Below are 24,516 nucleotides of genomic sequence, written 5' to 3'. Positions count from 1 at the left end.
CTGTAACTGAAGAGTTATTATATAAAAGTACACAGGCTTGAGTCCTGAATTTGTCTGTATTGTCTCCTATCGATAAAGACATAAATCTTTTTTGCAGGAATATTTAGGATCTAATGAATGACTCTTATTGTAAATATCTAGTGAATGGCTCTTATTGTCCTCAGTGCTTTTCTTAGATCCTCCTAGCCATGTGAACAATGGCTATGTGCTTATCCTTCTGCCCTGCTTACAGACACACACTGCAGCCCAAAATGTACTATCTCTAATCAGTATCTTCACTAAAGACACAAAGATACACCTTTGTTCTCAGGAGCTGCCAAATGACAGTGAGCCTGGCAAAGTGTTAATCGTTTTTTGTGACCCTGCACTGATAAGAACGATCGTATCCCTCACTCCGAGAGATAACCTGATCCGAATATCTGGATGTGATCGCAGCAGTCAACAACAGGGCCAATTAGGAGCCTGTTGGGGCTTGTAGATGAGCCAAAGATATGACTGTGCTCTGGATGAAGTCGGAGCGCTCACACAAAGACGCACTCTTTGCCTAAGGGGCCAACCATTATGAAACAGTTATTTTGTTAGTAGAAGTACTAAAAAGTTAACGTGTTCACACAACTATTTGGAGTAATAATCACCCACCTATGAGTGACCTAAAGCACTGTGAGTCACTAAAAACCTAAGTCTGGAGTATGTCACACTGTTATTAAAGATGAGCTGTTGGATCCAAATACACCACAAACATTTTATACAAGCAGATGCACATCTCAACCGTCCCCACTACTCGCTTTGATGATGTGTTGGAGATACGAAGGTATTTGCTAGGAGAGCAAATCAAAGGTAATTCACTTCAGTACATATAGGACATAAAAAGTTTTTTTATTCTTCTACTTAAAAAATGTTGAAGTGCAGACTTGCCAAGAAATCAAGATGCAAGAAAACTAGTCTAAACAAACACCATAATTAGGGGTCCAAGCCCGAGGAAGCAGGGTAACGCAGCTGCAAAGCAGCAGCGTTTCCATGTCTCCATCGGAGCATGGAACCCTATTGTATCTGTTCCGTTTTTTATTATTATTATTATTATTATTATTATTATTTTTCTGCGGAAAAACTCATACTGGAGCCCAAACCGCAAGGACTATGAAGAAGATTTTAACAGGATAGTTGAATAGGGTTAAGGGTACGGAGGAGAAAAATAATCAGACATGTCAACCTATAGGGGGCGCCGTAATCAAGGTCTTTGCATTTGGTTTGCTGGATTCTAAAACGTAAGTCACAAAATTTTTTCGCTTATAGCCGCATAATCCCTGGACACCACTGAGTCACAAGGAATAGGCCACGCCCATTTCCGCCTAAACTTTTTTTTTTCTACAAAGCAAAATTTGCAAAAACTTCTTTTGGATTTGTTTTTAAGATTTAAAGTCCGATCGCCACGAAACTCACCATCCTAAATGTAATTAGTATGTTGATTCTAAGTCTTCAAGGACAAGTGTAAAAATAATAAAATGCTTGAGTTATGCTTAGGCAAATAGCTTAGGCAAGCTAGCTAAACAGAAATTTTGCTATATCTTCAAAATAGTAGTATATAATAAGATGAAAATCGTGTCTTCAGTACAGGAGTCTGTTCTGAGTTGGGGCACCAAATTTTACTATTATTGAGGCATAGGGGGCGCTATAAACCACAAAACATTTTCACGCAACAATGGCTTATCGGATATTCATAAAATTTTTCAAGGACCTACAGACCCTTGATTTTAACCTAAATTAGCAAGATCATTATGCACAAATAAAGTGGGCGTGGCCTATACTTTCATAAATGAAAATTTTCATATAATCATTTATGGAGCCTAAACCGTTAGAGATTTTGACTTTTTTTTCACAGCAAAAATAAAGCACACAAACCTCTATCTAATACTAAAAATTTGCATGAGTCCACCAATAGGTGGTGCTAAGACRATGTGTGAAACATTTTGATCTGTAACTCCTGTATACTTAGCCCAATTATTAAAATTATTGTGGCCCCTTAATTGTTCATCTGTACAGTATTTTTGATAAAATATATGTTTGTTTAAAAAATGTAATGTTATTTATGCAAATTGGCATAATATGRCAAAACTTTAAAAATTATCTCCTCCAAAGGCACAATTCCATTAACCATGAAACTTCCCAAGTAGCACCTASAATAGGGTCTCTTCAAACGATGTTCAGGAAAAGTTGTTTGGTTTTTGCCTGATCAAGTTATATTCATTTTTATGCAAAGCTAGCTTGTTAGCATTAACAAAAATGACAGTCATTTATGTATGTTAACACATATCAACATCAAACTCAAGTCAAGTATCCAATTATTTTTTCTGAGCAAGTATTCAAAGTTTCTAATACTAAAAATTTGCATGAGTCCACCAATAGGTGGTGCTAAGACGATGTGTGAAACATTTTGATCTGTAACTCCTGTATACTTAGCCCAATTATTAAAATTATTGTGGCCCCTTAATTGTTCATCTGTACAGTATTTTTGATAAAATATATGTTTGTTTAAAAAATGTAATGTTATTTATGCAAATTGGCATAATATGRCAAAACTTTAAAAATTATCTCCTCCAAAGGCACAATTCCATTAACCATGAAACTTCCCAAGTAGCACCTASAATAGGGTCTCTTCAAACGATGTTCAGGAAAAGTTGTTTGGTTTTTGCCTGATCAAGTTATATTCATTTTTATGCAAAGCTAGCTTGTTAGCATTAACAAAAATGACAGTCATTTATGTATGTTAACACATATCAACATCAAACTCATGTCAAGTATCCAATTATTTTTTCTGAGCAAGTATTCAAAGTTTCAAATCAACCAAACTATAGGGGGCGCCAGAAATGCATTATGTTTATATCTCTTAAGCAGTAGTACCAACTGACATGAACTTTATTACACTTACTTAAGAGCACAAACTGAGTGGGTTTGTAGAATATGGTAATGATTGGTTAAAAGTGGACAGGGCTTGTACATAACAGGCTTTAAAAAATATTAAAAATCATACATTTGACCTACAGAGCTAGTATTCACAGCATAAAGTATGTGATATATAACAAACAATTCTGATACTCAAACTTCTCAAATTTTATTTATTTACTGCGTTTGTTGGAGAGAAATTTGTCCAAGAAGCTAAAAGATCAACAATATGCTACAAACAACATGACAAAGGCTGACATGCATAAAAGGGCTTGGACCCCGGTCATAACTGCTTTGCAGTTCTAGTTTGTTTTGTCTGCGTAATTAGGTATATTTATTTGTAGGTGCTATATTTGCTGTTTTTGCTTTGGAAATCTTAAAACAAATAGGCTTAAATAGGATTATATTTACATCTTTGAAAAAAAAAACACCACAATCACCACTCTTTGAGAATTATCATTCATTCACAGAAATGAAACTAAACAATTTTTTTTAGTTGTAAACATTATGCAAAGGGTACATCTACATACAAAACTGTTGCAATTCATGACATTTTTAAAATAATAGACTAAAAATGATGAAATCTTACAGTTCTAAAAAAATGACATTTGTGCACAACAATACACAATTTAGTTTGCATTTTAAGGAGAGTGCTTGCAAACCTTAAGTACAGATTACTATATGACTGATGACAAAAATGATACCAAGGAGAGATCTGATAATAGATTTAGACAAACAGAAACCAAAATAATAAAAAAGTCAATATTTATAAATGAGTTGTAAGAAATCGAGTGATCCAGAACAAAAAGTCTTTACTTGGTTATCAGCTTCACAATAAAAGCCCGTATTTACACTGAATGGACACCTTTTTTGCTTTCCATCAATGTAAAGTAGATTCCCTTAAAGTAAACTTGTTTTTCATGACTATTCTGTTTCCTTATTTCAAATTGTGTTCTTCAGATAAGACATGGTGTGGTCAGCACACAGTCCAGGTTTCACGTCGGTTTCAAATTTTATAATAAAAAAACAAATTTTATAATAATTTCACAAGACTCCACCGTGCAAATCTGATCTGTCAACAGCTTTATGAGAAAGTTGGAACCTGATTGATGAAGAACATTTATTTTTCATTAGTGACGTTCATGCTTCAATAGATTCAAGCTGTCATAAACCCAAAGGAATTGCAACAAAGTCAGAAAGGAATTTTTGATGAAAGTATTTGTTTTTCTATTAAAAAAATTCAGCACAAACATCCAACTAACACTATGTACTTTTTCCATCTAAAAGAGTATGTTTGCTTCAAAAGAAAAATCAAAAGAAAATCATTCAAGACTGAAGTTAAGTTGAAACATCAAGATCAAGGAAAAAACATTACAAGTCTATACTTGTTTTTCTGTTTGAGCTTGGTTAGCCAAGTGATAGATGGAATTGCTCATACTGCAGCTGTAACAGCTTAATCTTTTTTTCATCATTTCCAGTGTGTGTGTTTGTTCGGTTTAGCATGTAAATAGGCAATTTTGTCATTTTGTCCCTGTTCCACTGGGTTCATGTTCTTGCTAATTGGTTTTGTGTTCCTCCTCCTTCAGAATTTGCTCTTTCCCAACCAACCCCAACAGCCCAACAGTCGCTTTTCCGTGTCGCCCAGCGGAGAGCTCACCATCTCATCTGTGCAGCGATCAGATGCCGGTTACTACATTTGCCAGGCCCTGACTGTTGCGGGCAGCATCCTTGCTAAGGCTCAGCTGGAGGTCACAGATGGTGAGGGAGAACTAAAGTGTGACTTTCTTCCTCTCTGCACACAGCCGCACATTAGCGCATGTCATAGCATCACTGTAAACACAGCGAAGCTGGTGGCTCATCACCAGTCATATGATCCATGCTTGAATTAAGTGAAGGTTTAAATGTCTCTTCTGCCTTGTTCAGTTTTAATTGAAATTTAAACATAAATACCGTTTTAAAAAGCTGCAACACAAATAGGATTGTGTTGTCTATACAAAATATTTCAGCTTTTATGAAGTATCAGTGCACTACTGACTTTCAATTTCAGTATTTTTTTGCTCGACTCCTTTTTTTTTAATTTTGGAGAATTTAATTAAAACTTCACAATTTTCTTTTCAGTGAAGAAATAAAGGATTGTCCTTGAGTTTCTTCAAGTTTAATGATCAGCATTTGGACGAGGCACAAAAATGTGCACGAGGGAAGGGGCAGAGAGATTGATTGAACGAGTGACAATAGCCTTATGCAGAATGAATTACGTGCTCGCTTAGCATGGGAGCATCTAATCTGCTCAGCTGCTGTGATGTAAGATAGACGGCTATCCATACGTCTGCTGAAACACCTGCAAGCAGCTAAATTAAAAACACCACAGGAAGACTTTATTTGGTATGTTCTTTATTAGTAAGTGTACGGTACATTTTATGAATGTAAATATTTAATCAAAACAAGCTTAGCTTCTATGAGCATTTGAGTTTTGATGAACAAATTCCATTTGAGCAAATATTTTTTTATTCTATTTATTCTAAACCAATTCTATTTTAGTGTAATCCGTTATCTTTTTTTTTTTATTGATGTGCTGAATGGAATGTTAACAAGAAGGGTGTTAGACAGGTTCTATGACTGAATGAGCAAAAGGAGGACAGAACAAGGGAGGGTCAGGGAAAGGTCACGGCCTCACCTGCTGCAGTCTTCCCGTGATTTACTGCCCCGAGTCCCGCCAGCAGTCTGCGGAGTTCAAGGATATCTGTAATGAAAAATTCCTGATCCAGAGACCCAAGGCCAAGTTGAGCTTTACCTCGTCTCTTTGTCACTCCTACATGCCATGAACACATGCATCCTGATGCATCAAATCTCCTGTCAAAGCGGTGTCCTCTGCTTGTTCAGTTGCTGCTGGTAATGCAGCCTTACATCAGCTTACTCTGTTCTGGATCGTGCGTTGGACTCATAACACTTAAACCATTTCTTTTAAGAAACACTGATGTACATTATAATTTAAATGAAACTTTTTTTATACATTATATGATGTTAGTTTAAATCTTGAGGCCAAAGCTGTGCTTTATTAAAGACAAAAAACAAGCTGGCTGGTCAAGTGTGCCTTACATTTGGTTACCCTTACCTCCTAGGATTTTTTTAAATTTAATTTAATTTTAATTTTCACCCTGAATAGGACTAAAACAATTAAAATTAAGCACTTTTTTGACTTGTGGTGGATAATAAATTCTACATTTGCACTTTTTCCCCCTACATCTTAGCTGACCCCAAGCAAGGGGTGACCATAACACCTCAAAAGTGAATTACTTTGAATTACTTCTTTTTGTCAGATGTAGCTGTGAAAGAGAAAATAGGGTTGGAAGCAAGGGTGTGATAATGTGTTGAAAGGTTACTGAGGTAGACTTGGTAATTAGCCCCTCCAGGTCTGACATCATTAATCCATACTTTCTAATTAATGTAGGTTCTGTGATGCCACGGGGACTCCACATTATTCAACTCTAAATTATAAACTGTCTATGTGCTCCGGTGCTAAATCTCTTGGAGATCACCTCTGTCTTACCCACTAATTCATAAAAGTAACCCAAAGGCTTGTTTTTGCACATTATAGCAAATGAAACTGCTCAAATGAATGGAACTGATCCCAGCATTAACTTTTACCTTGAGTAAAAATTGGAACCTAAAAAAAAGATTCCCTTCTCTCTTTATTGAATTTGAAGACAGAAAACAGTAACGTTCAGTATTTAAGAATCATTTTTTATTTTGCCCCACGTTGCACATAATGAAGTATTTATCCAAACCACACTGACTCAACCAGCAAGAGCCTCACCGCCTAAGTATACCACAGAGTCCTGGGTAATGTATAAAAATAAGGCTACCCGGGCAGTAACAGGAAACTGTTACCAGTCCTCTGCCACATCAGTGAAACTATAAAGCCCTACTCAGCTTTGTTTTCCATCATTCTTAGAAATATAGGATAAGCTCATTGTTCTGTGGCACAGTTTAATGACATGTGAAGAAAATGGTTGACCCTATGATAGGTGCCCACATCTGTCTCAGTGTGTTTTATGATTAATGCTGTGACTCGGTCTGCTTTATAGTCGGACATCCTATATGAACACCATTATCCCCCTGAAAGCAGATAGTGTGCTCATAAATTTGTCTTTATGTCTAAGTGCTAACAGACAGACCGCCACCTATTATTCGCCAAGGACCATCCAATCAGACACTCGGGGTGGACAGCGTGGCACTGTTGAAGTGTCAGGCATCTGGAGACCCCATCCCTTCCATCAGCTGGCTGAAGGACGGGGTCAGTCTTTTGGGAAAGGACTCTCGGATGTCCCTACAAGAGCTGGGCAGCCTGCAGATCAAAAACATCAAGGTAACAGTTGTGAGCTTCTGTGCTTTGCCCACAAAGCAAGTTGTGTACCAACAGTTTTGTGATAAGTTTCGAAGTATGAGTTTTGAAATAATGTTTGGTTTTGATTTCAAACATTTTACTTTTTTGGAAATATGTTTTTTTCCCCAAAAATTACTAACGGCATGATAAAAGCTATAAAGATATGGAAGGTCTGCACTGATTTTGGTTTTTCAAAAGTGTTTGATAGCGTCACTTAGTGGCATGGCAGCTCCAACTGGGCTCAGCTGTGAATGAATGGATGGACTCCAGCTGCTGGAGAGAATATGTATTCACTTACTGATACACACACACACATGTGTACACATATGCACATTTAGAGTAGATTAAATTTAAGAGGCTCACGTCTACGTTCCCCCACTCAGAGGTCTCAGTGGAATACCTATTATGCTTGACAAAGCTGCAGACCACTGACATGTTATTTAATAAATGGAAGGAAGGCACGGGGACAAAAACCAACAAACAACCAAAGTTCCTAAGAGAGATGGAGAGACAAGCCAGCTGTCATCGGTCCAGGGGTTCTATCAGCTCACTATAAATTAATTAGCCTGGCTTTGTTGTGGTCCGCAGGACAGTGGGGGACCAAGTAGGGAGGGGTGGAAAAGTGATGGAAGGGTGGTGAGTAGAAAATAGAATTCATTAGAAAATTAGCGTCAGCACTTTGGGGTACTCACAAATGACACTGAGTTTGTCCTGCTGCAGGGCTAGCATGTGGCATCTTTCCATCACTTTGTGTTTCGGCAATAGGATTATCCTAAGTGGGTGTGTTTATTTTAAAAATTATTCTTGCAGTAAAAGTGTCAGAAAAGTTCTGCATGTTGCTTCAGTTCAAGCATTCTTGCATTTTCTACTGTACGCTAGCTTTCAGACTCTGGGATCTACACGTGTGTGGCTACAAGCTCAAGTGGTGAAACGTCATGGAGTGCTTTTTTAGAAGTCAAAGGTTGGTCAATATACGTTTCCTGTTGACTGTAATGATTTTTACCGATATTGTCTATATTATGTATCCTCCTTTGTTTCCATGCAGAATCAGGTGGAGCCATAGTTACAACGAACTTTGATGAGAATGAGCTTCCAGGCCCACCATCTAAACCTCAAGTTACAGACGTTACCAAGAACAGTGTGTCCTTGTCCTGGCAGCCGGGCATGACTGGAGCATCACCTGTCTCTTCCTATGTCATTGAAGCATTCAGGTCTGTGTACCATCACACCAAATCCCTACCTTGTAGCAGCACTGGTTGATTATGGCTATTGCCTACACGTGCAAATGTAGCGTACCATGAGACCAAGATGATGTGACAGTGGAAAACAGTTTCAGAACATCAGTCTCTTCTATTGCAGTCAATCAGTGAGCAACAGCTGGCAAACAGTAGCAGATCATGTCAAAACCACCCAGTTTACCGTCAAAGGTCTTCGTCCCAACACCATCTACCTGTTCATGGTTCGAGCAGTCAACACCCAGGGCCTGAGTGATCCCAGCCCCATGTCTGATCCTGTCAGAACACAAGGTACTGTACCTAACATGATTATTGATTAGGTTGAAGCTCTGATGGTTGCTTTTGTCATTTTCTTTGCTCAGTGTAATTTATTTTTCTTTTATATGATAAGGCCACACTCCAAAGTGTGATACTTATCAGTTCCTATTCACAATTAGCAGTAAATTACTGTAGCAAAGCACTGCAGAATGTTCCAGAGGTCAACTTTCTTCTCGGCTCAGCTCATTAGGGCTACACTTAAGCAATTATGTAAAATAAGCATGTCTACTTTTGGAAAGCATAACAGCATTAGTGACTTCCATGCAATGTTAATCTTTATAATAGGAGAAAATGACCATCTCCAATTCCAGAGAACATTTGATTACACTGCTGAGCAGACCACAGTCTTTAGTGTGCAGTAATATGAAAAGTCTCTGGCAACAAAATAAATTAATTAAACACAGGTTTTGGCTATACTCTTTCAAACACAAGCAAAAACTCTAAAAAAGGGTAGAGTTTTAGCAATTTTCAGCTAAAAGTCCTAAGATGATATGTAGATATGTTGATTGACGACGACATGCTTTGATGATGAATTGATTCACTACATTTTTTTTTACTTTTATGTTTTTTGGTCTTATCTCTCCCTGTTAGTTTGGTGTATGATTTATGACTGTATTGGGTTTTCTCAATGAAGCTTCGTTTTAAATGCAAATTTCTCCTGTGAGTGTTTTCCTGTTTCCTTCAGTAAATAACTCAAAATGTGGCTCGCATATACCACATTCAGGATCTCAGATACTGAAGTTTTTATTTCTTTTTTAACTTAAAACAGATGTGGGTGGAAATGAGCTGGGAAATAGTGTCATATTGTGCATTAATCTTTCATTCAATATGTTTGGAGGGGTCAAACATTCAGAGTTCAGTTTGGTTGTTCAGTAAGGTCCAAGAAAGTGAAGGCAACTCAAGTGGCTAAAAAGAATTTTTAACTTTATGAAAGATAATTTTTGTGTAGATTAAAAAAATGAAGTAAACTTAGGTAAACATGTGAGCTCATTATCATTAACCCTCACTTTTATTGAAAGTCAAGGTTTCTTTCTTGAACTTTAGTTTCCTTTTGTCTGTTGATTTATTTTAGTTGCTGCCTTCTGTTATTATAGTCATTATGTCCTTTAGAAAAAAGTGTTTTTTGGGGCGTAACTCACCTTCCAATAAATGGCATTTTGTAAATTCTTAATTTTCATTTTCCATCAATACTTTTTACTTTTAACACTTAAGCACCTTTTAAATCAGAAATTTACATTTGAAACTTAAGTACAGTAAATAACAGATACTTAAAGACTTAAGACTAAAGACTTAGAGACTTAAAGACTAAGTAATATTCTTAGAGGAGACTTTAACTTTCACCAAAGTACTTATATGGTAAGATACTTGTACTGTTACTCAAGTATTACTTTAAGGTACTTTATACAACACTGCTTCAATTCATTTTTAATTTTGCTTTCTCCTAGATATAAGCCCTCCAGCCCAGGGTGTTGACCACAGACATGTGCAGAAGGAACTTGGTGAAGTCATTGTTCGATTGCATAACCCAGTCGTACTGAGCCCCACAACCATTCAGGTCACATGGACTGTAAGTGCAGCATATCATTTTTCCTAAATACAGTGTACATTTGATTTTTTTTGACTATCATTCTAACTTACGAAGAATTTAGACTATGTGTAAAAAAGTTTGGTTTGTGTGAGTTTTATTGTTTCTTCACCTTTAGTTCTTTTCCGTCGTAAAGTGAAGGTAGTTGACATTAAAGATCCCCTTTGAAGCTGCTGCTGGAGGCCACCATTTGTTTTATGTCAGCAAATTTTCAGTCAGGCCGTTCCCTCCGCCTGCAGCTTTGAAGCATTGTAACTGGTGACTTAGAAGTAACCAAACATCAAATGGCAGCAAAATAGTTCCTTTAACCACCATGAACATCAGAAGACTTGTCAGGGACATCTGGATGTTCATCAATCTTCACTTATCTGTTTCTCGTTTAAGATGAATCAGCTGACAAAAAATGGATTACTTTTTTCTTTTTTTTGCTGATGCTTGCTGGTTTCCTTCTATCCTTTATGAAAACAAGCTAATCTTCCTATGTGTAAGCATACAACTGATTTTCCATCATGGACAGGTACTTATTGTAGTGTTTGTTAAGCTTTGAGAATTAACTATATGACAGGTTAAAGCACAATGAAACACCTAAAGCAGCTCCAGCTTGGATTCTTTATTTAATGGCATGTAATGAGGACAAAAAGTCTACTGAGATTCTTGAAAGCTGAGGTGTTCTTTCATTATATATGTAGTGGTTTATTTTGATTATGGCCCGATAAATCATTCAATTGTAGTTATCTACGTAAGATCACTGAGTGGAATGGGGTGCCGGCGTGCATTTTCAAATGAACAGCATTAGCAGTTTGCCTGCTGACATGTTTATTGGCCCCTGTAGTAAGTCTCACCCCAAGACTTGGTTGTTAATTCAATGCTAAACCACTGCTTTATGATTGTAATGTACAGTCAACGCAAAACACGTCTGCCTAAATCAATCAAGGGTTCTTTCCGTAAACAGCGGCGCCACTTTTATATTTCCACATCATTTCATTAATAAAAGTCACACACCAACAAACGAATCCATTTTGGTGATTTACTCAGTCCACAGTGGTGAAAAACAGCTGCTTAATATCTCACTTGAAAGCAGTGCACACTTCCTCTACTGTTAACAAGCTATTATAGTGAGTTATGTGCTGGCTCCTCCCCTGCATAAATTCAGCTTTTTCTGTTCAACTTAATGGCCTGAGTTTTAAGGGAACTACCCTTTGTGACTTCAAGGTTTCATCACAAATTCTGTCTCTTTTATTTTTTTTTTTTCAGTGGGAAATACGTGCTGATAACACCTCTGTTGTGCATTGCCTTTGTGTCCCCTGGGTCTATGTATTTGTTGCTGCATGACATTCTTATAGTTGCAGCCCATCTTAGATGTGCTGAGACCTGCTTCAAATTGTCTCTGTTTAGTATTTATTATGCATTTGGGACAAGCACATGTTGTATAAGGTGGCATTATGGAAAGTCGTTTTAATGGAAAAGGCAACACTTTAGGCTAGGAGCTGTGAGTATGAGGTAATGTTAGTGGGTTAATTGAGCAAAGTGTGGCATGGCTGGTGATAAAAGCCCCATTACACAAGTTACAGCCTCAAAAGTGTCATGCATGCAATATTGTAAGGCACACAGCAGAAAATCACCAATGTCACGAGGTATCTTTCATCAATCTTTGCAGCCCAAATACAAAATACCTCAAATATATTGATTAACTCATCTTCCTTTCTTTTTTATTTTCAGGTGGATCGTCAGTCCCAGTTTATTCAGGGTTACAGAGTTCTGTACAGACAGACGTCAGGGCTTCCTTCACCAGGACCATGGCAGACCCAGGATGTGAAGGTCCCCTCTGAGCGCAGTGTCATCCTGTCATTACTCAAGAAGGGAATTGTTTATGAGATTAAGGTCCGGCCCTATTTCAATGAATTCCAAGGCATGGACAGTGAATCCAGGACGGCACGGACCTCTGAGGAGGGTGAGAAGTGAAAAATATTACTACGTACACGTTGATTGCAAGAGTAGTAATAACAAAAGATGATATCAATCCAAAGTGGCATGGCAATTCCCAAATTGTAGCATAGCTACGTAAATGTGTATCTGTCGTAGTTACACAGACTTCTGCCTTTTTTTTTATCTCCACATTTAAGTTCATTAGTTAATGTATGACCCTGCCACTTGCGAAGGAAGAACCGGGTATATATAATGGATAGATGGATGGATGTGAAAATATACAGTACGTGTGTGCTTGTGCTCATTTCTGATGGGCCCAGTTCCGTTTTGTTTTTCTGCTGATTTTGCTTGTTTGTGATTGCATGTGATGCTGCCAACCTTCTAAAACATCACTCAACATCAGCATCAATATATCTGAACTGTGATTGGCCATACAAGGGACTTCCTTCTACAAAGATAATCTATCACCCAAAGCTTGATTTGTAAAGTCTCTGACAAGGCCACAGAGCTGTGCGGCAGGAAATCACTCACAAGGTCACACAGGTTTTATTTATTTATTTATTTATTTATTTATTTATTTATTTATTTATTTATTTATTTATTTATTTATTTATTTTGCGAATATACTTTTTTCCTATGCAAGGGAAATAATGCATACCATACTACGTCACTAGGGTATCTATAGTTTTTAAGTTTATTTCCATGGATTATCGTCTAATGTAAAGTGAGATAAAAAAATAAATAATACATTCTGTCAATAACGCACACACACATAAACACTTTCTCCTGAAGACAAAGCCTATCTTGCCACAGCATATTCAGGCCTGTACGTATTGGAGACAGTTTACATCCTGTTGTTTTGACAGGCCCATTTATTTTTCTTTTCTCTGAGGGACCGTATCTCCTGTGGCCAAGCAGTATATGCAGTACAACACAGAGGCTGGCCACAGGAGTGAAGCTGCCATCACATTACAGCTGTCCCTGACACATAACCTCATGCAAATACTCACAAACTGAGTGCAGACGTGCAAACTCGCCTATCTTTCTAAGGCCTTAGAAACTCTATGTTCCTGCTAATGGCAATGTTGATAGCACGCCATGCTTGTCCTCTGACAACATTCAAGTCCAACAAGATCTCAACCAATTCCTTCTGCAGGCGCAACCGTGACATTGTCAAACACATGGCTACTGGCTTTTTCGAGACCCTGGGATGACTAATAGGGCTGACTAAATGGATTAAAACAATTTAGTTCAAGGGGTGATTAAAACTTAGGTCGTCCATTAGCTAAAAAAATCAAAAAATCCCCAGGGAAAATCCAGGCAACTGCATAGCTGCAGTACCCTATGCTCAGCATTCTGATGTTCTGTTCATTGCTTTAGTCTTCCTGTTTTTGCACATTCTGTAACCCTCCATCTGGCTTATCTTGGCTGATAAATGAACCCTGGCTACCATCTGATTTCGACTGTTAGAGTAGACACTTAGGAGCATCATATTTTATGTAACGTAATGTTTATTTATAGAGAAGTGAAATCAGTTATGTTTGCTTAAATGTTCATTTTTAGACTAATTGTCTTTACTGATCTCTGGGGACACCACCGGCTTTTTGTCGTTAACTATTGGCTACCTTTTGGTAATGATATGAAATGTTTGCATTCACTCATCATTCAGCACAGCATGGTGTGCACATGCAACACAGGGGGTCACATTCCTGCCTGCCATACATCACTCTGCTAATGGCCCTATTAGCACAGCCTCCAAGGCTTCTAATGAAAAATGTGTATTGTTTAGTCCAAATATGCATGATGATAAGCTGCTAAATCATTCATAACATTAACTTTGAACGACATTGTCTGTGATGGCTTCCACGGACAAACTCGGCACTTTATCAACTGAACGTAATGCAGCATTGGAGGGCCCTGACTGTGATGGTTGATCAGATGCTCGCTTGGTAGATTGTTTCTAATCTGGCTGAGGTGTTGGGTTCATCATTGGAACCATTCATCTTCTACCATGCCAGGGCCTTCTGGCTCTCTGGGGGCTGGTGTGGCCAATTGCGCTGAGGGATGAGCACAGATTTACAGGTTGACATGTGCCATTTTGGATGGAGGTGAGGTGAGGGAGAGGCAGCCCAGGAGTAATTGACCTGTCAGTATTCTGCTGTGGTGCTGCTCCCCTGCCAGCCACTGCGGAAATGAGAAAACATTATTTTTAAAACGTTATTTCCAGTTGGGCCAACTGTTATTTATTTTCCCTCTTACCCCTTGTGGGGTCAGAGGATTGTTGCCATCAGAATAACAACAGAGGTTTATGAAAGCTTGGACTGGTCTTCTTTCTAACCTCTCCCTGTCTGCCTGTGGATAGAGCTGATTCATTTAGACTTGCCTTGCTTCGAAGCTCTCCTCTATCCTCACCTACTGGCTTTAGTTTCTTCTGGCTGATCAATAATATTGGTCAACATGTTTACTGAGATCTTGTTTCCTTCTCCTAAAATGTCATTTCTTTTCATATTTTCTTTGCGCCTGCGCTTCATCCCTCTAAGCCTGTTGACCCGTGTACTGAACTGGTCAATGCTTGAGTCTTAGCGTGACTGAGAACTCTTGCTCGACAGTGCCAGGCCGTCATACCACGAATCAATACCAGCATCCTCTGTGCAAATCCACCAGACCAGACCAGAGCACGGGCTGATATATTAAATCATAGCGAAATGTTAAAGACAGCCGATGGCCATGTCATATCTGCCCTGGTCTTATCTTGACAATCCTCAGTCAACTGTGACATCCCTGCAGAATATCAGTCTTTACAAAAGCATGCTGACTCTGTGTCTTTGTTTTTATTCATTTATGTCATGAATGTATTCTCAGTCACTTTTATTAAATACTTATCACTATTCTTTTATTGATGACTGCCAGAGCTGCATAAATGTGTATCTGACTGTTGAACTGCCGTCTCTTCCAGCTCCCAGCGCGCCTCCTCAGCAGGTAACAGTTCTGACCGTGGGAAACCAAAACAGCACTTCTATTAGCATCTCCTGGGACCCCCCTCCACCAGACCACCAGAACGGCATCATCCAAGAGTACAAGGTTTGTTGCAGCAAGTCGACATTGATTCTCGCTGAACTCTTACACAACCAAATAGATTCAACTGTGTTTCTATTTTTTTCCCCCTCTGTTTTTGCTTCAGATCTGGTGCCTGGGGAATGAGACACGTTTCCATGTGAATAAGACGGTGGATGCAGCCATACGCTCGGTGGTGGTGGGGGGGCTGCAGGTGGGAGTGGTGTACCACGTGGAAGTGGCTGCCAGCACAAGTGCAGGAGTTGGAGTTAAGAGTGAACCTCAACCTATTATCATTGGTAAGACTAATTGATAAGGGTTTCAACGCCTTCCACCGTTCAGCTATGAGTGAATGACGCTTGTTTCGATATCAGGGCTGAGATGGAACACACCAAATGGAAGGAACTGTTCAAACACTTGTTAGTTTGAAATGCGGTTTGACTACGTGTGATTTATGTGGAGCTCTGGCAGATTTTCTCTGATTTGACCCATAACTGATGACTTGGCCTGCGGCATGTACTTATTTCCCCTGTGTCACTCACATAATCCATCTCTGAGAGCAGAGCACTGAGCTTGCAGTTATTATTTCTTGTGCTTTTGTTATTCTTTACACGGGCTAAAGGCTGTGTGTTTACTGAGTTTCAAAGTTAAATAAAGCTCAAAGATTTTGTTAAACTTTGCATGCATATTTGCAAATAGATTGCCATTTTGAAGAATTATCACTGTGGCTGTTTGGAATTTTGTGCTCCTGTAAAATATATATTTATTGCATGGCAGGAATGACCTGTGATTTGCAATCAAATGCATTCATAGCCACTTTTTATTACCCGTGTTGTAAGCATTAGAGCAAATTATGACCAATGAAGCAAACGGATCACTGAGGGGTTTGTTGGAAACATCGAGTTTACCTTCTCTTAGTCCATGAAATTCCCTGTTCATCCTTTAGCTCTACAGTGCTAAAAGGTTAATCAAAGCTGCTTTCTTTGAACTTCTATCTTCAGCCTCGTTTTAATGTATTTATAGATTTAGAAAAAAATATTCCATGCCCTTTAGTGTTATATAGATGACTGAAGTTTCCCTTGAAAAATCAAAGGATACATATCAGCATCGATATTTCCTGTTTACCCAACCTTCTGCTTCGCCTTCACAGTTGTCTGTTTGTCTTTGTGCCCTTAGGTAAAGAGTTTCGGGATGTGATTATACACGGAAACCGGAACAACAGCATCACAGAGCAGATAACTGACGTGGTCAAACAGCCGGCTTTTATTGCCGGTATTGGAGGGGCCTGTTGGGTAATCCTTATGGGGTTCAGCATCTGGCTGTACTGGAGAAGAAAGAAGAGAAAGGGTCTGAGCAACTACGCAGGTTAGCTTGAAACAACTGATCAGCACTTTTTGGTACTCTTTTCAAAAATATTGATTATCTCTTGTTTGAACTTTTTTTTTCCTATGGAGAAGAAACATTTTATCAACAGATTGTTAGTTAAATGCAGCTGCTGAATGTTAAGATATATATTTTGTTACAAATCAGTGGAGAGGCAGATGTCAGCTGAGAACACGTCCAGAGGGCCGCAGTTTTTGACAAGTCCACCCACGGTGTTAGAAGCTTAGGGAGCTGAGTGGGCAGACAAGACTAGTTTCATGGTCACTAAAATCAAAGCGTGTTCACCTCTCCACCCACACAGTGACCCGAACATATTTTTCATGAGACCTTAGTAAAAACTAGGAAGCAAGGTCACATACACTGCCAAGTCCACAACATTTCAGTAGAAAGGTGTGAATGAAATGACCTGGCTGGCTTTTTAATAATACTTTCAAATGTTCCAGATTTTCTCAATCCTAATTTTATACAAAAATTTAAACGAAACACATTTAAAGAAATTATTTTAGGCGGTTTACACTTCATCTTCATTTATTACATTTATATGTTTGTGTTTTTTTTTCTTTTTTTCTTTTTTTTTACGTTTTGTTTTGTGGCACTGTCTCTGCACTCCCCGTGTGGGGTTGGGTTGGGCTTCGTTTGAATTTGAATGATTCCGGTTCCTTGTTTGGATTCCAGTTCTCCCCGTTCTGATTCTTTTTAGAGGCAGGGTCAAAAAAATTATTTACATGATTTAAATGAGGTTAGCAAACCATAGTTCTTTCTGGATGAAACAATCCTGACTTCTCTAAGAATTTTATTTATATGAACTTTTTCCTTTTCTTGAACTTCACTCAGAATTCCTCACAGGGCTATTTTCAACCACTTTATAAATATCAAACCTATGAACTTGAATACACTGCAAATATGAATTTATATTTCACAGGGGTACACTGAATTGGCAGATTATTTCACTTGGTTTGAGAAAATTCAGACTCAAATTAGGTGAAATAATCTGACAGTGGAGTAAGACAATGGCACTTGCTGAGGCCTCTTTAAATAAGGACAATTTCTTGGCTAACAAGATTAATACTCTTAACACATTCTGATCTTGCTCAGTAAACCAGTCTCAAAACAAGATCAAAAATACTTTTTAGATGGATAAAAAATTGCAAGACGTGTTTTTTTTTACTTTTACAAGAGAGCTTTATTTCTAAAAACAACTCATGAAAACATATTTTTCACATCCTGTGACTGATGCTGCAAGTACTTAAACATGTTACTGAGCTGATGTTGCAGGTTTAAGGTCTAGTTTAACTTGTTAGCTGTCTCAGTGTTGGTATTAGACATTTTTTATTGCTTTGCTTACCCACAGAACCATGGTGTTTAATCAGTTGTCCACTTGCCACACACACTACCTGCAGATTCTTCTTCATTGGTGTTAGGAGGCTACTTCTTCCAGTCAGCAGTGTTGAAACTAAGAATCTAAATTTTAAAAGTCAAACGATTCCAGGAGAACCGATGTGTCGGTCACGGTTCTAATCAATACTCGGGACTGGATGCCCAACCCTACCCCCGTGGCCCCTGAGCTGGCTGCTTCCCTTGCTTTTAGCTCTGCACACTAGGCGATGATATAGTTTCACACTGGTTTGTTTTGACCCTTATCACTTCTCGGCTTGGCCTCCATCCCAAGTGTGCAGAGACCTCCAAAAGCACTGCTTATCTCCGCAGGCTTTTTAACGCACAACTTTTCTGTCTTCTTGTTTTGCAGTTCAGTCCTTCACCTTCACCCCTGCAGGTACTGTTCATTTGTCCCGTCTCCTCACCCCCCACCTCAACGCAGATTCATCTAATGCCCCCTTTTAGCCCTCATGCTTGGACTGCCCCATGCTTGATCATGGCCAATGAAAATTGAAACCTCATAAGTGCGAAGTCAATTCACCCAACAAAAATTAAAACGTGTATTTAAAAAAACACTCAATTTATTACTGGCCATGACTTGAGCTGTCTATTTATACTTTTTCTTTCCCTTCCAAATCTACAGCCATTTTACATGTGTATGCTTGTATGTCTGTGGTAGCGCTTCTTTTTCCTTTTTTTTTAAATGAAGACCATTTTGTCTTGTGTATTTGTTGTGGTGCAGGGTAAGTCTGTCCATTTTACTTGTCCTCCTAGAATGTTTCTATTCCTTTTAGTTGCACCATAATTTACCAATATTTAGACCATTGGTGTCATTTAATAGTGAAAATCCCTTTCTCTTTAATTGCCTGGTGTTGTCTATTTGTAATCCCTCACACTATAATGGCCATGACCCCTTTTAGCTATCCAAATTTTAATTTTTGATGAGACATTTTGCCCTTTACGGAATTAAACACAGCAGGGACTATCAGGTAAAAATAAGTCATCTGATTAACTTCACATTGAGTCAAATGAGCAAAAAGTCTGAAGTAATTGCTTTAAAGTACAGCTTAGCAAAACAGTAAAAAGTAAGACAGAATTACATATGAAAAGCACCAGTTCTATAACCAGATACATTATTTCTCTGCCTTTTTTCTTTTTCCTGGATTTACCTTAAATGTTAATGTTTTTGTCTTCATGATAACTTAATAATACCTGCAATTTATTTAGTTTTACGTAATCATTAATAAATAGTTAACCTTGAAAACATCATCAGTTATGGATGTTCATACTTACTCAGTTATAAATCCACACATTTATTAATGCTTTACCCGTAAAAGCTGATTACTTTTAAAACTATGGTACGCATTGTTTATTCTTGCTGAATAACTCAGGAATGTTTGCATGTATATATTCATAAATGTACTTTCACACCATACACATGTATTAGTGGTTAGAGAACATTTTAACTGACCGTGGTTTATGTCTCTATATGTGAAAAAGAACATGTGACCCTTCAGGGTTTTGCTTACATTAACAAATGCTTACTAGCAACCTTAATTATTAGTGCGTTGCTGGATTAGTGCACAGTAATTTCAAATGATACATGTCTAACACATGGTGTGAGAGCACATTTAGATGAATATCAATATGCATACACACAGTATATAGAATTGTTAATTCATGAATAATTAAGCATTAATAAACAATGAGTATGTTGGTTTTGGAAGCAATTAGTGTTTATGTGTAAAATATTAATAAATGTTAATTGTACCTTAAGTATGAATCATCCTTAATTAATAATGTTTTTAATGTTAACTAACCATTTATTAATAATTAAGTAAGGCTAAGGAAGGTGTAGTTAATAAAAAATGTTACCAACTTGACAAATCTGTTTGTGAATACAGATTTTATTTGTGAATACAGATTTGTGCAGCCTACTCTAAATCCAGAAATCGTACTGTACTTACTCTGTTCTTTACACAGCAGCTGTAACAACAGAACACTGAACACATGAATATGTTAGTGAAACTTTCAGTTTTAAATTAGAAACACATCTGTGAAAAGCCCAGAGAGGAAGCAGGGTATTCCACAAAAGGGTTTGAATTGGCACGCACTATTTAAGGTTAAGTTCAGCACATATTATATAGTTAGACTGAGGAAATATTTTGAATGCAAATCAGAGTGTTATCAAAAACTTCTACACCACTTCCTTTTTATTTCCTTTTGCTTTGGCGGTTAGTGGATGTATCCAAAGTCCTGTCTCAGTTTCGTAAAGCTGTCAGTGCAGGAAAAGTAAATTAGAACACTGTTGAGGCACGCTGCCAGCAAGAATTAGATTTGATGAAAATTTTATATGCTGATTACACTCCTTCAATCCCCACCCCACCCCTGGTGCTTATTAAAGGGGATTAATCTGTATTCATATTGGAGAAAGTGCTTATCTTGGAGACGGAGGCGAGAAGCACAGCCCCAGCCATGTCACTCTGGCTAACATAAAAGTCTTCCTCTGCAGCCCAGAAATGTGCCTGACCAAAGATAGAGACTTCAGAGGCCTTCCTGCTGCACAGCATCTCCTCTCCTCTGCCTGCTCCTCCTGTCAGTCCTCACTCAGACAACAGAGGATTCTCAAATGCAAGTTTGGCGGTGGGGGAGCAAAGAGATGGCTTCGGCTGTGACCGAATAAAGAAGGACATTTCCCGAGTTCTCAATGCTGTTTTTTTTTTCTTTTCCTTTTTTTTTAAATTCTGGCCAACCTGCAATAATAGGTAAACTTAGAGTTTCAGTGTCACCTGCTTGTGAAAAGTTTCTTGAATTACAACATAGTGAACAAACACTGAACTGCTTAACTGCTATGTAAGTGTAAAAAAAACACATTTCTCGTGTCAAAATAAACTCTTTAATCACCTTCACTAATGGCGCTACATTCAAAAACTCCTCTGATTTGTTGTGGGAGTTTCCTCTGGCTGTCATCTGTAACTACGTCACCCTCAGAAAAGCCCCATCTTTTGCCCAGGCTTGTTGTGGAATCAACTGAATGAAGTAGGGGGTGGAAAAAAAAAGGGAAAATGTTCAGCCTTCTTCTCTCTTTAATCTCCATCTGTGGAACAAATGAGCCAAATTACTAACAGCCTTTCATTTATTCTCTTTTTTTTAAGGCGAAGCACCTCTCATCTCCCCTCATTTTCCTTCTTTTTTTTATCATTGGCATGAGGTGATTTCCAAAACTCTTGCAGCGTTTCTGTATTTCCTGCAACCCATTGAAGTTCTTACATGCTTAGAACTCTGCTGCTTTTTCATCACAACAGCGACGAAGATCCCTCATTTTCAGAGTTTTACAAGCCACTGAGAAAAAGTGCCTCTTTTTATCTATACATCTCTTTTATGAAAGAGACCACATGTGTTGCTTCTGGGGACTGCTGCTAGCCAGAAGGACCAGTAACTCAGCTGCAATACTTGCAGATAGAAAACTCAAAGTGATTAATGAGCCCTCTGTGTTTTGTAATCATTCTTTGGCTGAAATTTAATAACAAATCTGATAACTCGGCAGCGAAATCAAAAGATGAAATGAGTTTTACTTCTCATCAGGCGTCTTGTCCTTGACGAATGCGTGACATCTCCACTAATGCAAATCAAAGATGTATACCACAAAATAAAAAGAAACAGAAAAAAAACACTAATAATATCTGTAGCCCATAGTGATTCCATTAACAAGCTGAGCAATAAAAATGAAAAAGATGAGCGGATATTGAAGCACAAGGACAAATTGGACAAAACAGAGAGGGGAAAAAAAACACTGAATCTAATCATGCTAAGCATAATATAATCAGGTTGTAAAACATTAATAAAAGTACTTCATTCTGTTCTTTTTGTCTCTTTTTTCTGACTTTAGTGACATTCCAGAGAGTTGACGGTGGTCTGATGAGCAACGGAAGGTAAGTCACTCACCGGGCGCCGTCATCAACATCACCAACAAAATAAAAGCTTCTTTTGTTGTCTTTAAAGCCTTTAGGTTTAGGTCCAAAACAAGCTTCTTTTTATTCTGATAAATGACTGATGGCTTGATGGATACCCATACCTACGATGCAAGACAGCGTGCAAATACATATTTCTACCATATCTCCATTTATGCATCGATAGATGAACTCATAAATCTCTTCAACAGAATTAACAGAAACAATTTAAGCAGAGAGTGCTTTTATTTTGTCATTTATCTTCCGCTGCTAGCCACAGGCAACCCCAAAGCCCTCTGGAGTGATAAATTTGCCTGTCACCTTGCGTGGGCGGCTGGGATCTGAGCACATGTAATAATGTAAAAATAATTACCCAGGGGAGGTGTGTGTGTGTGTGTGTGTGTGTGTGTGTGTGTGTGTGTGTGTGTGTGTGCGTGTGTGTGTGTGTGTGTGTGTGTGTGTGTGTGTGTGTGTGTGTGTGTGTGTGTGTGTGTGTGCGTGCGTGTGTGCGTGCGTGCGTGCGTGGAGGCACCCCACTTGCACCCCCATACAGCCTGCTTCAATCCAATGCATGCTAGTGAATGAAATCAGACGGGCTACAGTAAAAAAGGGCACATCTCAATGGCACCAGTTACTGAGTCTTTGTGGGTATTCACAAGACTCCCCTGAGACTCCTGAGCTTCAGTCTATCTGTTGCTCATCACTTCTGACTCGGTAAAACTGCAGTTCTTAAACACTCGCTGAGAAACAGCAACTAAATCTGACCCCATTTGTTACGGGGCTTTTGGGAATCTGTCGATCTGGCGATCTTGTATCAGCAGTTTTATTTGTGTCTATTATTTCTATTTTTTCTCTCTCTCTGAAGATAACTGGATGCAACAATGCACATTTTCGCTGCGGTTTTTTTCTGAGCTGCCAGCAATCTCTTAATGAATTAGCCACACCGCTTGCCATGCCGTTTCTCATCTACTTTCTGCTGTTGTGTTTTTCTTTCAATTTTCCACATAAGTGCTTCCGATTCTCACTCCAGCATGTGAGATCTGAAATGTCTGTATTTTTGGCACTTTATATTTGTCTATTTTATTTTGCACCAACAGTGACTCCCACAGTTTTCACAACACAAAAATGCGATGCCGCTTGGACCTCTAAAACAAGCCTCTGATCTGTTAGTCACTCTGATGCCACCATATTCCAGATGTTGCATCCTCCCCATCTGCCCCGAGAGTGAAAATGTGAAGCGGCTACCCCAGAAAAAAAAAAAAAATGTGATAATTTGCTGCATGGAATGTTTATTGCATTAATTAGACAATAGCAAATGAAGCCACATCTGTTTCCATTTTCTCATTGGCTCCTGCCAAATTGCTCTGACTGAACAATTATACTTAATCGATCACAAAATAAATGATTCACGGAAGATGAATAGGCTGCAGATTGTAGACCTGGACAGTTTGACTTTGGCTGCTCAATTGAAATTGATAAAAAGCTGATATGGGTTCATTCCTTATCCTCCTGTCAATATGAGGATAGTAATTGGTAGGTAGTAATAACTTCCTATCTCAGCCCTGATCAATGTTTTAGCAAAGCAGATTTAGTCATATTGGCAGAGAAAATGGGTTGAGCCTTGGAGAGAACAGGTTTTATTAAATTTGTTGCTATAGAGATTCCTTTCTATCTCAGGATCTGAATACTCAATAGTATGTTCTCGAGAGCTGATCTATTGTAAGCTGTATTTTTCATTGCTCTAAATGTTAACTAACGGCTTTACTTTTAAAGCAAGTTCTATTCACTAGTCTGTTGGACCATAAAAAACTGATTTATGATGTTGGTTTGGAATTAATCTTTCTCACTTGGCTTATTTATAGCAAGCTCAGAGTCAGGCATCTGTGGCAGTATTTATGGTTTTCTTCTTGCTCATCACGAGTAACCGAAATGTCTAATAGGGAGAAGGAAATGCTTCAAATCAGATTTTATCTCCCAAGGTTGCCATCCATCTTAGCTTGGACAGGGATTAAAAGTAAGGTGTCAACTTTTCATCAAATGTATGACCCAGTGTCTGTCCTCCACCCCTTTCTCATTACCCCAATATAACATACACGCAGTCAAACAAAAATCAGTCTTATTTTAATTATCCTTCTGTTGTGTGATGAATGCAAGGACAACGCAGCCATTTTCATCATCAACTCTCTGTCGCATATGAGTGGGCTGGGTTGTTGATTAGCTCCCTTACAAAAGACAAGGCTGTTGATGAGACAAAGTCAAGGATTTGTTTATTCCCATTTACGTATTTTTTTTAACTTTTGGCATTCTGTTTCTGGTACAGTTATGCTGGAATAAACAATGTAAAAAAGCCTTGTTCTTATATAT

At 38.3% G+C, this 24,516-nt stretch overlaps 1 protein-coding gene and 1 long non-coding RNA gene across 9 annotated transcripts in view; both read left to right on the top strand.

Annotated features, from left to right (window-relative positions):
• Positions 1–24,516, top strand: part of robo2 (roundabout, axon guidance receptor, homolog 2 (Drosophila)) — a 282,117-nt gene that overhangs the window by 230,349 nt on the left and 27,252 nt on the right. For 5 of the 8 annotated variants that reach the window (XM_014014115.1, XM_014014117.1, XM_014014114.1 and 2 more), the window contains 12 exons: positions 4,527–4,698; positions 7,101–7,306; positions 8,204–8,285; positions 8,370–8,535; positions 8,684–8,850; positions 10,323–10,444; positions 12,182–12,413; positions 15,345–15,469; positions 15,570–15,741; positions 16,619–16,807; positions 18,573–18,599; positions 22,092–22,134. In XM_014014115.1, coding sequence (XP_013869569.1) covers positions 4,527–4,698; positions 7,101–7,306; positions 8,204–8,285; positions 8,370–8,535; positions 8,684–8,850; positions 10,323–10,444; positions 12,182–12,413; positions 15,345–15,469; positions 15,570–15,741; positions 16,619–16,807; positions 18,573–18,599; positions 22,092–22,134 — 1,703 coding nt within the window. The remainder of the gene's footprint in view (positions 1–4,526; positions 4,699–7,100; positions 7,307–8,203; positions 8,286–8,369; positions 8,536–8,683; positions 8,851–10,322; positions 10,445–12,181; positions 12,414–15,344; positions 15,470–15,569; positions 15,742–16,618; positions 16,808–18,572; positions 18,600–22,091; positions 22,135–24,516) is intronic. The other 3 variants (XM_014014119.1, XM_014014118.1, XM_014014116.1) reach the window with 1 other exon arrangement.
• On the top strand, positions 1,025–3,077 carry LOC106521516 (uncharacterized). The gene is made up of 2 exons (XR_001310670.1): positions 1,025–1,939; positions 2,404–3,077. It is a non-coding gene; the product is annotated as an uncharacterized LOC106521516 (long non-coding RNA).

Source organism: Austrofundulus limnaeus, unplaced genomic scaffold, assembly GCF_001266775.1.
Source record: "Austrofundulus limnaeus strain Quisiro unplaced genomic scaffold, Austrofundulus_limnaeus-1.0 Scaffold110, whole genome shotgun sequence".
Taxonomy (NCBI): domain Eukaryota; kingdom Metazoa; phylum Chordata; class Actinopteri; order Cyprinodontiformes; family Rivulidae; genus Austrofundulus; species Austrofundulus limnaeus.
This window is presented reverse-complemented; position numbering and strand designations above follow the sequence as displayed.